The sequence below is a fragment of the Babylonia areolata genome, chromosome 21 (genome assembly GCF_041734735.1).
Source record: "Babylonia areolata isolate BAREFJ2019XMU chromosome 21, ASM4173473v1, whole genome shotgun sequence".
NCBI classification, from domain to species: domain Eukaryota; kingdom Metazoa; phylum Mollusca; class Gastropoda; order Neogastropoda; family Buccinidae; genus Babylonia; species Babylonia areolata.
In genome coordinates, this window is record NC_134896.1 from 27,112,751 (window position 1) to 27,126,084 (window position 13,334).

Here is a 13,334-nt window from a genome sequence, read left to right on the forward strand (position 1 = left end):
GTAGGGCCTACTCTGCATATCCACAATGACTTAAATTACTACTGTATGTGAAAGCTTGAAAAAGAAGGCTTCACACGTGAAATCTGCAGCACAAAAACGAAAAACTGTTGTTGTTTTTTCGTATTCTGACATTTTCTGTACGCCATACTGCATCAGTTTATGGTTCGCTTTGGGAGATGACATGCGCTGAACACCCGCCACACAAAATCCCAGGTCATCATAGCCCAGGGCGGTTAACACGGGTCAGTGACGTTTAAAGTGCGCATGTGCAACAAGCTGACTCCATTCCTGAGTTTCCATGCCAGTGCACAACCTGCAACAACAAAACAAAAACAGTATGGCATTCCAGTCGCGTGTAAGCGGTGTCAGTGGCGTTTGTAATTAAGTTTTGATTACATTTTATGTTTGTCCTAAGCAAACGGGGATGCAGATCCTAATGAATCCTTATTATGTCTCTTGCCGCAAAGCTAGAGACGAAGAGACAGAGAGAGAGCGAGCGTTTGCCACCAGATTCGCTGAGTCGTGTTGAAAAAGTCCAGTCTGTGTGACACGGCCCGGACTACAAGACAGCGAGCGGGCCCAACACACAAGTCGCTGCTCAACTCTGAACGCGGACGGCTGTTCTGAAGAGAACACATTCATCATTCCACAACACAACTTTGATCAAGCAGAAAGCACTATCATTCACAAAAATATACATACATCTGTACTTGACTGTTTTTGGATCTTTGTGAGAGGGACTATCGACACGGGGGAGTATTGACGCGGGGGAGTATCGACACGGGGGAGTATCGGGCTGACCCCGCTTGCGGCGATACCGAGTCCAACTCTGATAATTATATGATTGGTTGATCTTGACTCACTTGCAAGCCGACATGTGACCAGTGGATCCCAGACGGCAACTGAGGTTCTTTGACTTGAAAGGAAGATGTCGCGTTTGGTATGCGTTGCAGACTATGAAGAGTTTGCCGAGAAGAGTTTGCCCAAATCGGTACTCGGTTATTTTAACAGTGGAGCGTTCTATGAACAGACGTATGCTGACAACGTGGCAGCATTTCGCAGGTGGGTATTTTGTGTGAATGTATTTGTACGTGTATGCTTACCTGTAGGAGTATGTAGGCTTTAGTCGTTTGTCAGTTGAGCGGGGTTCATTTGGGCCTTGATGCCTGTGAGGTTTAAATTGTTGCCGCGTGTGCGTTGTGCATCTGCGCGCGCGTGTGTGTGTGTGTACGCTTGTGTGACTGAGTGTGCGTGCGTGAGCAGGTTCCCGCAGGTTCACGCGCTGAGCATGGCCAGTTTTATGTTATTTCGCTTCATTTGCTTCACAGTTTCAATAATGCATTTACTTTTTTTTTCTTATGCATTATTTGCTTATTATTCTCCACATTGAGAACGCGTGCTGAACACTGGGTGATAACCATGTATCCCCTAGGGTCCCACTGACAGGTGATACAGCTGGGTCTCCAGTGACATGCAAGTGGTACAGTTTGACACAGCTAGGTAAACTGAGCTGTTATGCTTTATATGACTATAGGGTTGTATAGCAAACAAACAGAAAAAAGAATGGCTATGTGTGGTGTGGTAGGTTGAGAACTGGTTGTAGACAGGAGTGTGTGTGTGTGTGTGTGTGTGTGTGTGTGTGTGTGTGTGTGTGTGTGTTTCACAGTGTGTGTGTGTGTGTTGTGTGTGTGTGTGTGTGTGTGTGTGTTTCATAGTGTATGTGTGTGTGTGTGTTTCATTGTGTGCGTGTGTGTGTGTGTGTGTGTTTTGTATATTTTGCTTAATTTCACTGTGTGTGTGTGTGTGTTTCATAGTGTGTGTGTGTGTGTGTGTGTGTGTGTGTGTGTGTTTCATAGTGCGTGTGTGTGTGTGTGCTTCATTGTGTGTGTGTGTGTGTGTGTGTGTGTGTGTGTTTCATAGTGTATGTGTGTGTGTGTGTGTGTTTGATAGTGTGTGTGTGTGTGTGTGTGTTATTTTGTATATTTTGCTTAATTTCACAGTGTGTGTGTGTGTGTGTGTGTGTGTGTGTGTGTGTGTGTGTGTGTTTCATAGTGTGTGTGTGTGTGTGTGTGTGTGTGTGTGTGTGTGTGTGTGTGTGTGTTTCATAGTGCGTGTGTGTGTGCGTGCTTCATTGTGTGTGTGTGTGTGTGTGTGTGTGTTTCATAGTGTATGTGTGTGTGTGTGTGTGTGTGTGTGTGTGTGTGTGTTTCATAGTGTGTGTGTGTGTGTGTGTGTGTGTGTTATTTTGTATATTTTGCTTAATTTCACAGTGTGTGTGTGTGTGTGTGTGTGTTTCATTGTGTGTGTGTGTGTGTTTCAGTGTGTGTGTGTGTGTGTGTGTGTGTGTGATTTTGTATATTTTGCTTAATTTCACAGTGTGTGTGTGTGTGTGTGTGTGTGTGTGTGTGTGTGTGTACGTGCGTGTGTGTGTTTCAGTGTGTGTGTGTATGTGTGTGTGTTTCATAGTGTATGTGTGTGTGTGTGTGTGTGTTTGTGTGTTTCAGTGTGTGTGTGTGTGTGTGTGTGTGTGTGTGTGTTATTTTGTATATTTAGCTTAATTATTTTTTTTCTCTCCATTTTTCATTGTGCTTTCAAATGTTGAAAAGAAGAAGAAGGGTGAAAACTCAAATCTTACGACAACAGAGGTTTGATCACACTAAGAAAAAATACCATTATCATTTATTAAGGTATACACAGATAGCTTATACTACAGAATCGCCAGACAGGTCATACCAGATCTTCATATCAGATATTTAGAAAATGAATAAATAAATAGAATACTGAAATACACCTTAGAAAGACCATCTGTTCTTATGACTCTTCATTATATTCTTTAATATTTCAGTGTATTTCTTGCACGTTTTAGTTTGCGTTGACTCAATACCAGTGTTATACGCTAAAATTCCCCAGACTACAAGAGCAAACACAATATCATAATAGAAATAAATCGTACGATACACGTTAATTTTTTGGTTCCTTCACATCTTGGTATTTTCTAACGTAATGCGCGGGCTGACTGACATGGTTGCAAAAACAGATGCAAAGCATGAACAGGGAACCACAGAACTACATGTTCCGTTTTCAATGCAAGAAAGCAATCATTTATCGGAGCAAGCGTCTCGGAGCAGAGTTAGGGGATTATACCATCAAAATGGCAAAGCTTCAAACAGTACTCAAACTTCTATTCCTAAACTGGAAACTGTTCACCAAACACGCATACGCAGTAACATATTCAGACTAAAGAATGCTTAACCGAACAGGATTTTGTAACAGAATTCAGCAGAGGCGTTAAATGGTTATGTGAACAGCGTATTACGAGTAATTATCTTATTCTGTCTATTAAGATATCTCGCAATGGCGTGTATTCTTGAAGCGTGCAAACTGATACGCACTCACACAGAGGCACATTCATAAACACACACACATACACAGACATAGGCTACAAACGCAAACGCACACAAGCACGCACAAAAGACACACACACACACACACACACACACACACACACACACACACACACACACACACATGCGTACATGCATTTTTCTAAACAAGGTTTGCAAACCATTGAGACACAATAGGTTGAGACACAATAGCACAGCTCTCCCTATCGATTTCTTCGGCGAACTCACGGGTGACGAAAGCGTACATGGTATTGTATCATGAAAACAGATCACGTGCTTCGTGTTTCCAGTTTAAAGCCGACAACAACATGTAGTAGAGACAAGAGCTCAGGAAGCGTCATTCTTTATATCTATCAGCTGCACACTTTCACGTAGTCGCGCACGCAAAGTGTCCATCATTAAAGGTGACTTATCTGGACTCGTCTGGTCGACAGTTGATGGTCCATTGTCAGCCGTGTAGTAATTTAGCTTTTGCTGAAAATCAGTTGACAGGGAACATCTGCCAGTCAGTGTAAACTAGAAGATAATTCATCGATGATAGGAAACGTAGTCAATGATTTATATCTTGCTGCATATTTCTTATATACCCAAATAACATAGTGTAAAGGTATGTATGCACAGCTGTCAATACATTCCTCAAAATAGATATACGTACTGTTCAATAAATTTACTTTATGCAGATTTGCGGACACACGGGTCAGTCTTAAGTGGCCAGAATTCTGGTTTATGCAATTAAAAAAAAAAATTGTGTTTTTTACAAAGTTCCCGTCACATGGTTGAAACTCTTCATTGGCTTCCATCGCACACACTGGCAACCAAGAATGCATTGCAAGGTTTGTTTGTTACACTCGGAGTTCGTCATTACAAAATCATTTTGTTACAAATCTATTGCTTATTCCACCCCATCCCTTTCAGTGTCGCCACGTTTCTTTGGCGCCAAAGCTTGCAGATACTGGCATGCTCACTCCGCAATGCACACGAACAGCTGAACGCCAAAGCTTGCAGGTACTCGCATGTTCACTCCGCAATGCACACAAACAGCTGAACGCCAAAGCTTGCAGATACTCGCATGCTCACTCCGCAGTACACACGAACAGCTGAACGCCAGAACTTGCAGGTACCCGCATGCTCACTCCGCAATGCACAAGAACAGCTGAAAAGAAATCACAACAAATACCTGTCGTTCCTGAGAGGGACCTCTTCGTTCTTTGTAAGTGCATCAGTTAAAGAGAAGGAAACTACGCTAGTGTGGCCCAAGTAATAAGATCCAACGGCCTTGATAAAACAACCATCTGAGGAACTGTTGACGGATGGAGACTGAGGGGAAGACAAACGACAATAAACAACAACAACACAAACAACAACAACAAAAACCGACGGTCTGACAACATTGCAAAATATACAGAAAAACCATTTGACACACACACCGACAGATCTGGAGGAATCTGGTGAACAGCTCTTCTGTGCAGCGCCCCAGTGGCTCTTCACAAATATATGGCTAATTAGAAAGAAGAAAAGCGAAAGCTAAAAAGTACACACACACATACACACGCACGCACGCACACACACACACACACACACACAGAAGAAACACACACACACACACAGAAGAAACACACACACACACACAGAAGAAACACACACACACACACAGAAGAAACACACACACACACACAGAAGAAACACACAGAGAAGAAACACACACACACACACACACACACACACACACACACACACACACGCAGAAGAAACACACACACACACACACACACAGAAAACACACACACACACACACACACAGAAACAAACAGGGGGACAGGGAGAGAGGCCACTGACATAATAGGCTCAACAGTGCATACATGTGTACAAGCATGTGAACACATGATATTCGTCCATCATAGGCAGCGAAGACCTCGGAATCTCTACCCGCTGTTTGACTTGACATGATGTGTCCAAACATTGCCAGTCAATCCGATTCAAGCAAAGAATGTTATGGCACATGTTAGGCAAACATGTTTGGGAACATCAGTTTATGCAAAGGCTGCTTCGCACTTGTGGACCTATGTCCTATGTTGTGTCTTGACAGCTATCATTATCTCTTAGGTCTATCAGTTTCAGTTTCAGTAGCTCAAGGAGGCGTCACTGCGTTCGGACAAATCCATATACGCTACACCACATCTGCCAAGCAGATGCCTGACCAGCAGCGTAACCCAACGCGCTTAGTCAGGCCTTGAGAAAAAAAAGGTGAATAAATAATAGATAAGCTTACACAAATAAATAAATAGATAATAATTATAATATAAAAAAGGTAGTAGTAATGATAATAATAATAATAAAATAATAATAATAATAATAAATACATAAATAAATAAATGAAATAAAAAAATCTTAGGTGTAGCAACATTTGTGTGTGAGGTTGCAGCATGATGAGCGCTCATGTCTAAGGGTTTCCCAGCTCAGTGGAGATGACAGTGTCAAAAGACGCCATGGAGGCCTTCTTGTAAATACTGAAACAAAATATTTTGCTATTCATGAGTATGTTGATGATGTGTGTGAATGAAGAAAGAGAGACGAGAAAGATATGAAAGACTGATTGACTGACTGAAATTCATGTGAAGGAATGTGTACAAAGACTGCCTTTTAACACCGACCCTGACATGAGAACAATCACTGAACCCTACCCCCCAACCGCCGCCACCAACACACACACACACACACACACACGCACACACACACACACACACACCACCTTCAGAAACTCACTGTTCTTTCAGATACAAGTTCAGGCCGAAGTATATGGTTGACGTTTCGGAGCGTCAGACGTCTACGACAGTCCTGGGTCAAAAAGTCGACAGTCCCATTGGCGTCTGTCCCATGGGAATGTGCCGACTGGCCCATCCCGATGGAGAGATAGGCTTGGCCAAAGGTAATTCGTTTACAAAAAGGAAGGGAGAGAGAGGTGTTCATGTGTGTGTGTGTTTGTGTGTGTGTGTTTGCGTGCGTGTGTGTGTGTGTGTGTGTGTGTGTGTGTGTGTGTGTGTACACTGGTGGGCTCTTTCTGTCTGTGGCGCATGCATGAATTGAACCCTAGATCTTCACTTTTCTGGTCACCACTTTATGCACGAGGCAGCATCACCATCTCAATATACACCTTGTCATTGTCTTAGTCATCATTTATGACTCACTTGTGGAAACAAAGTGAGTATTTAATGATAAGGTGTGTGTGTTTTTTTGTGTTTTTTGGGGGTTATTTTTTTGGTGTGTGTGTGTGTGTGTGTGTGTGTGTGTGTGTCCTTGGTAAACTTTAACAAAGGCATTTTCTCGGAATGTGCAGTTAGCATTGGAACCAAATTTGGTTGGTATTAAGTACTATTAAGAACCTTGAATTCACCTGCTTTATAATGACATGGTAGGTAGGGTGAGAGGTCAAAGGTCAAGGTCATTATTTGGGAAAATAGAAAAACGCTTGCTAATCAAACTTAGTAGTGTAACTGGTCATGGATACAGCATGACCAAAAAAGAAATTCTGAATCGAGGTTATAGGTCAAGGTTGCAAAATGGCATATGATATTGACAGGAAAAGAGAGGGAAAGTCTCGTGGACAGTCATTGTCAACTTTGAATAATGATCGGTCATGGTAAGAACAAAATCTGCAGAAAAAAGACAAGATCAGAGGTCAATGATCACAAGATGGCGTACATGAAAAATGTAGGAACATGGTAAAACTAAGGATTTTAGTCTAGTTTTCATGACGCATAGTATAACGGTTTGCTTTAGCCAGAATATAAATTGTTTTGTAAATTTAGGGGTTCCAAATTAAAAGGTCAAAGATTAAGATCACATCAATGTATGTCTTTTTGCCAGATGACGAATTTTGCAGTGTTTTTTGTTTTTTACTTGGTTACTTGTTGGATAAAGTTAGCATCACGTTTGGATGATAAAGGCCTTGCCTCTCTTGTTTCTTCATGATTGCATTCATGTTGTTGACATCATCATTGTCTCTGTTGTCACATTACCCACTTCAAACAGCCTGTGAGGCCGAGGGGCTGTGCTTCACGCTGTCCATGTCCGCCTCCGCCAGTGTTGAGGAAGTGGGTCAAGCTGCCCCAGATAGCACGCGCTGGTTCCAGGTGCACATGCTGCGCGACCGCCAGATGATGCAGCGCATGATCACGCGCGCTGAACGTGCCGGCTTCACCGCCTTGGCGCTGACAGTTGACTGCCCTGTCCATGCTGTTCGGTACAGGGAGGAGTGGAACCAGTTCTCCACGCCCTCGCATCTCATGTGAGTTGGACTTACTTTGTTTATTCCTGCAGGCTCCTTGAGGAGCATAGGGCCGCAGCAGCACTCCCCCAGTGGCCTCGGTTCTGGGCTGTTCTGTCTGGTCCATAACCATCTGGCTGCCTTCACTGATCTCATCCCTCGTGCATCTTCTCCATGTCTGTCTTGGTCTGCCAGTTTTTCTCTTATGTGGTTTACTGACTAAAATTCTGATTTATGCATGAACTTAATACTGTCTGTGGTTTTTTTAAAAATGTATTATTGTTACGGTTGTGGTGAGGTGTGAATTGGGAAGGGTATGGCGTTGTATAATACGGCCGGTATGCTGTGTGTTGTCACGTTGTAAAGAACCGTGAACTTGGAAGACCCTGCAAGCGCTTCAAGGACACCTTGAAGACAAACCTCAAAGCCTGTGACATAGACACCGCTTCCCGGGAAACTGATACCCTTGACCGCTCTCGCTGGAGGATGCTGTGCTCTAGTGGCATAAGGACGTTTGAAAACAAGAGAACGCTGGCCATTAAGGAGAAGCGTAAGCGAAGGTAGCAGGGCTCAATTTCTGGAGACGTTTTCCCTTGCAACACCTGTGGGAACTGCTGCGCATCCAGAATCAGCCTCTTCTCCCATTGAGGACACACACCGACAGATAAGCCTGCCTGCCTACTCATCCGTCGATCCGACGGGAGACTCCATCAAAGAATTCTGTTGAGCCCCTCATATTGGCAGGGACCCGGGAAGCAATCCGTCAGGCAGCCGCAACCAGAAGCAATCGAAGAAACAAACAAACAAGCAAACTTCGGTCAGTGTAGGTTTCACAGAATCTAAGGGACATGACTTTTGCTTTCAAGTGAGATAATCAGGACTGATTTAAAGTGTGCAACATATTTTTTCCGGACTTAAATAGAATACTTGACTGATATCATTGGTTGTGGGGACGGTAGGCCAAGCTCTGCAGCCACTCAAGTTTTGCAAAATTATTCAGGTCAAACACTCAACTCATGGTTTCGTTTTCAGACCGTCCATGTTTGAGGATGAGCTGAAGCGCATGCGCAGTGTCAGCAGCACAGGGAAATCCTCAAAGGACTGGTGTGGGTTCGTCAATGCGGCTTTCAGCCCCGCCCACACGTGGCAGGATATCCAATGGCTGAAGTCCATTTCTCCACTGCCGGTAGTCGCAAAAGGAGTGATGACAGGTGAACAAACTTATTTAGTAGTCTGGGGTGGTATGTGATGAACCGTTAGAACGACACTTTGTGAGATGACATGCATCAGATCACACACACACACACACACACACACATGTATCCACGCGCACACACACAGAGCATGATATGTAAATAATAGGCAATGGTCTGTCTGCTAACGGCAGTTATGAAACGGTAAAGACAGATAGCAGCATGGCCTGTCACCTTTTCTTTTTCTTTTTTTTTTCTCCCCGTGTCATCTTAAATCGGAAGAAGATGGCTCGGTGGTTCTGTGGTTCCATTTCGAGTGTTACTGGTCAAAGCTAACAAAGATTGCCGGACAAAGGGATGGGCAGGATTTTTCGTGCTCTGTGCATGTGAGTCCCCGCATGTGAGAGAGAGAGAGGAGGGAGGTGCGGGGGGGGGGGGGGGGGGGGGGGGGGCTGGGTGGTGGTGGTGAAGCGATGGAAAGTATTGGAGTTGCGTAACGATGATTCAGTGTGTATTATCCCTCCATGGGCTGTGACTGACAGGCACTGACGCAGTGACGGCACTGAATCACGGAGCGGATGCTATCTGGGTGTCCAACCACGGCGGTCGGGAACTGGACTGTCTGCCTGCCACGGTATGTCATAAAGTTCCGACACTGACATGTTTAACATAACCGTGCGTCTGAAGTAGCTATTTGCAGGTCCTGCTTATGTACAGTACGATTTTTATTATTATTATTTTTTTTATTCATTGGTTAACTTTAGCTTTGAATATTCATGTTGAGAAAGAGCGTATCATCCATTTAGAAACTGAAGTGCACATTTACACAGTTCCATCCAGCTGACAATTGTGACATTGTAGGTGGTCCGTCAACTAATGAAAAAATCCAACTGATCGTATTGTCAGAGATGATGATACTCAGTAGCTGCAGTAACCAGGACTCTCTTCATTTTTCACACTGATCCTAGTTAGGACAGAGAAATTACAAAATCATCTTTTAGCTTTACCTGTTCAGTTCAAGTTGTCCGATGCAGGGGTCTTATTCTTTGGTGAATTTTGCAGTGATAGGTGGGGAAGATTTCCTGAGGACTCAGTGGGTCAGCTGATGAGCTGTCATTCCATGGGTGAAGTTTTGCTCATCCATCCAAGGACAATAGTTTAGTAAACATGATTTTATTTTCAAAGCCCGCAAGTAAACACATTGCGAACACAGAGCAATAGGACATTTTTTTTTTCAGTATGACCTAAAACAATGTTCTCATTTCTGTTTCACACCCGTCTGCCGCCTTATAGATGGACGCCCTGGGCGAGGTGTGTGAGGCAGTGAAGGGTCAGGCAGAAGTGTACCTGGACGGGGGAGTGCGCAGCGGTCTGGACGTCCTCAAAGCCTTGGCACGTGGTGCACGTGCTGTCTTCTGTGGTCGTCCCACCCTTTGGGGACTGGCACACAATGTGAGTCTTCACTCTGCTGTGTTATCGTGTCTCTGCTGTCAGGCATCTGCCTAGCAGATGTGGTGTAGTCAATACAGATTTGTCAGAAGCCTACCTGAGAAACTGGAACTGAAACTCTATAACTTGCGTGGTATAATTTTGAAATTCTGAATCTTAGTGTATGGAATTGACGTATGCATAATCAAATCTAACAGTTCTCATATGGGAAAATATCAGTCTTATATATGATGGTTTGTCTGATCCGTATGGTATCTGTAGTTAGCATTCTTTGGTGCCACTTTTATTGGTGAGATGAGAGAGCGGAACTTTGTTAACGACAATGACAATGATTGTGATGCCGGTTCAGTGTGATCAATATAATCATGCAAATATGCGTGTTTGCGCGCGTGTGTGTGTGTCTGCGCGCGCGCGCGCGCACCTGTGTGTATGTGTGTGCAGGGGCAACAAGGAGCACAACACCTCCTGAAAATTTTAAAGGAAGAGCTGGACGTTGGGATGGCTTTAGCAGGTGAGTTTATAACTAACGTAACTGACCGGCTGACTAACCAGCCTGTTTGATCGCTAAGGCAGTCAGTCATCCAGTTATTCAATGAACCGGTCAATCAGTGTAGTTAAATAAAGCAAAACAGAACACAAACTTACACAAGACAACCATCGACGTTGCCCGTCATCCCTCCTGGAGCCATTTGTATTGTTCAGTCGTAAGAGACGCTTCTGAACTATGGAGGGTTTAATCGAAGAATAGATTCACGACAGTTTTATTGCAAAAGCAAAAATTAGCCAACTGATTAAAACCTTTACGCCTGTCAGGTTGTAGGATTAACTATGCGACTCGACCTATTATGGCCTGACCATTCTGGTTCATAGCAACACAGCCTATTCCAGCCTGACCATTCCATTGTATAGTATTATTTTGTTGTGTTTTTGTGTTCGTTTTCTTCCTGTGAAATGTCCGTCGGACTGACAGAGAAACAGCAACTTGATAGAATTCAAGCAAGTACGTGATCGTAGGCCAGCTCTGCTTTTGGTGCCGAGACCTGTGTAACATTACAGACGACTATTAGTCGTCGTAGAGCCTATCCCGTGAAAGACTAGCTGTATTCAAGATTCATGTCATTCTGACAAATGGGTGTTCATCCATGTAGTAACCAACAAGCAGAAGGATGCATGTGTCCACGCATTTAGAACCCTAAATATATGAGTGAACTGAATGTGTATGAGGAAGCCTGGTATACCTATTGGTGTATCAGTATGCACGTGCATGTGTTTGTGTTTGTGAGAGAGAGAGAATCCTGACCGAAACGAAATGTTATATAAAGAAGGTAAAGGACGGAATATGCTCAACATGATTTTTTACATCCGATCCTCTTGGCACGAACGCGTGCACAAACACACACACACATACACACGTACGCACACACACACAAATCGCAACACTGAGCAAAATCAATTAAGCCTTTTTCATAAATATGCACAGAACAAAATATGTAGTTATGTACAATACAATAAAGCCATGAATAAACGATGAAGAGGAAAGTTGGGCAGAAAGCAAGGGATAGAGGGGGTAGAGTGAGAGTGAGCGATGCGTGTGCGTGTGACATGCTATACATGAATAAGAACGTGATAGTGTTGTTAAGTTTATCTGACTGATTGATCTTTGTGACAGAGAGATGTATGATAAAAAAAGGAATGAGCTGTCACGATTTCTTATTGTTTTTTGTTGTTGTTGTTTTTTTGTGATGAATGAAAATGGAAAGAGCAATGGAAAATGAATGTAAATTGAAAGCTCGACATACAAATAATTGTTTACGTTAGATAAATGGTAATTCTTGTATTTGTTTTCAGGGGTGACAGATATTCAGCGAGTTCCCAGAGATCTTGTGGTCCACCAGAGTTTCTACTCCAAGTACTGATCATCTGCATGAATTCTACTCGTTTTTGAAATATTTGTCATGCTCTGTGGATATGCTGGCTGAGATAAAAGCATAACAATGATAAAAGACATCAACTCAAAAATCCCATCTTTTTTGTGAAAATAGTTTTGGTGTTTTGTCTTTTTATTCAATTACAACAAAACGTGAAACAGCTCGACTGTTGTTGTGAAGATAGTAGTTACGTTTTTTTTCCTTCTTTAAAAAAAAAAAAAAAAAAAAATTATCATTCAGTTACAACAAATTTTGGAGAAGAGACAAAGCGGAGATAAAAGCATTGGTTGTATGATACATAGAAGTAAACAAGACGACATTGTCGTAAGAAAAGAAAATCAATATGAAATCCCTTGCAAGGTTTGTTTAGTTTCGTCCCAATCATTTAATCAGCACGAACCAAGATGTAAAATAAAAATGGAAAAAGGTACTATGAAAAGAAGTGGTTTGATTCAGAAGAAAACTGAAATTGGGCAGATTCCAGAAACACAATTATATATATATATATATTTTTTTTTAATGAATATGGTAAAGTAATGTAGGTGTCTACTTGATCTTTGATATATTCAAGGCTGGAATGACATTTCGTTTCACATATTCAAGCTTTTATGTGATCGCTTTCAGGTAAGGTAATTTTGATATATTCAGTCACCAAATACGTTCAGGCTCCTTTACCCAGAGTGAGACTTCACTTTGTTTTCAGCTTTTGTCCGAATATGTTCAATAAAAGATACTTTACTTGCATTGTCATTTGTATGTGTAGTTTGTTGTTATTGTTGTTTTCCCAATTATATTCTGCATTGCACACATCCAGTCTCTATCAAGTATCTTCCAGTGTTCCTCGTTACTTTCTTTTTCTTTTTGTTGGGGTGTGCATTTGGGAAGAGGGTTGTTTTTTTCTTTTCAACAAGCTGGATATAAAGCTTCTGAATTCAACATGTGTGTGTGTGTGCTTGAGAGAGAGAGAGAGAGAGAGAGAGAGAGAGAGAATGCAACACACACAAAGTAACAGAAAATAAGCATACTGTAAGACAGCACTTGGAACTGAGTATAGCAGTGTGGGAAAGAGAGAGTGGGGATGGGTGGGTGAGGAAAA

General features: G+C 42.7%; 1 protein-coding gene across 1 annotated transcript; it reads left to right on the forward strand.

Moving 5' to 3' along the window:
* The first annotated feature begins 286 nt into the window (after positions 1-286).
* On the forward strand, positions 287-12,982 carry LOC143296690 (2-Hydroxyacid oxidase 1-like). Its single transcript, XM_076608722.1, has 8 exons — positions 287-1,062; positions 6,179-6,330; positions 7,434-7,689; positions 8,701-8,879; positions 9,404-9,495; positions 10,155-10,313; positions 10,752-10,821; positions 12,159-12,982. The coding sequence occupies exons 1-8, from the start codon at positions 929-931 to the stop codon at positions 12,224-12,226; spliced, it is 1,110 nt and encodes a 369-aa protein (XP_076464837.1). The 5' UTR covers positions 287-928; the 3' UTR covers positions 12,227-12,982.
* Positions 12,983-13,334: the final 352 nt, after the last annotated feature.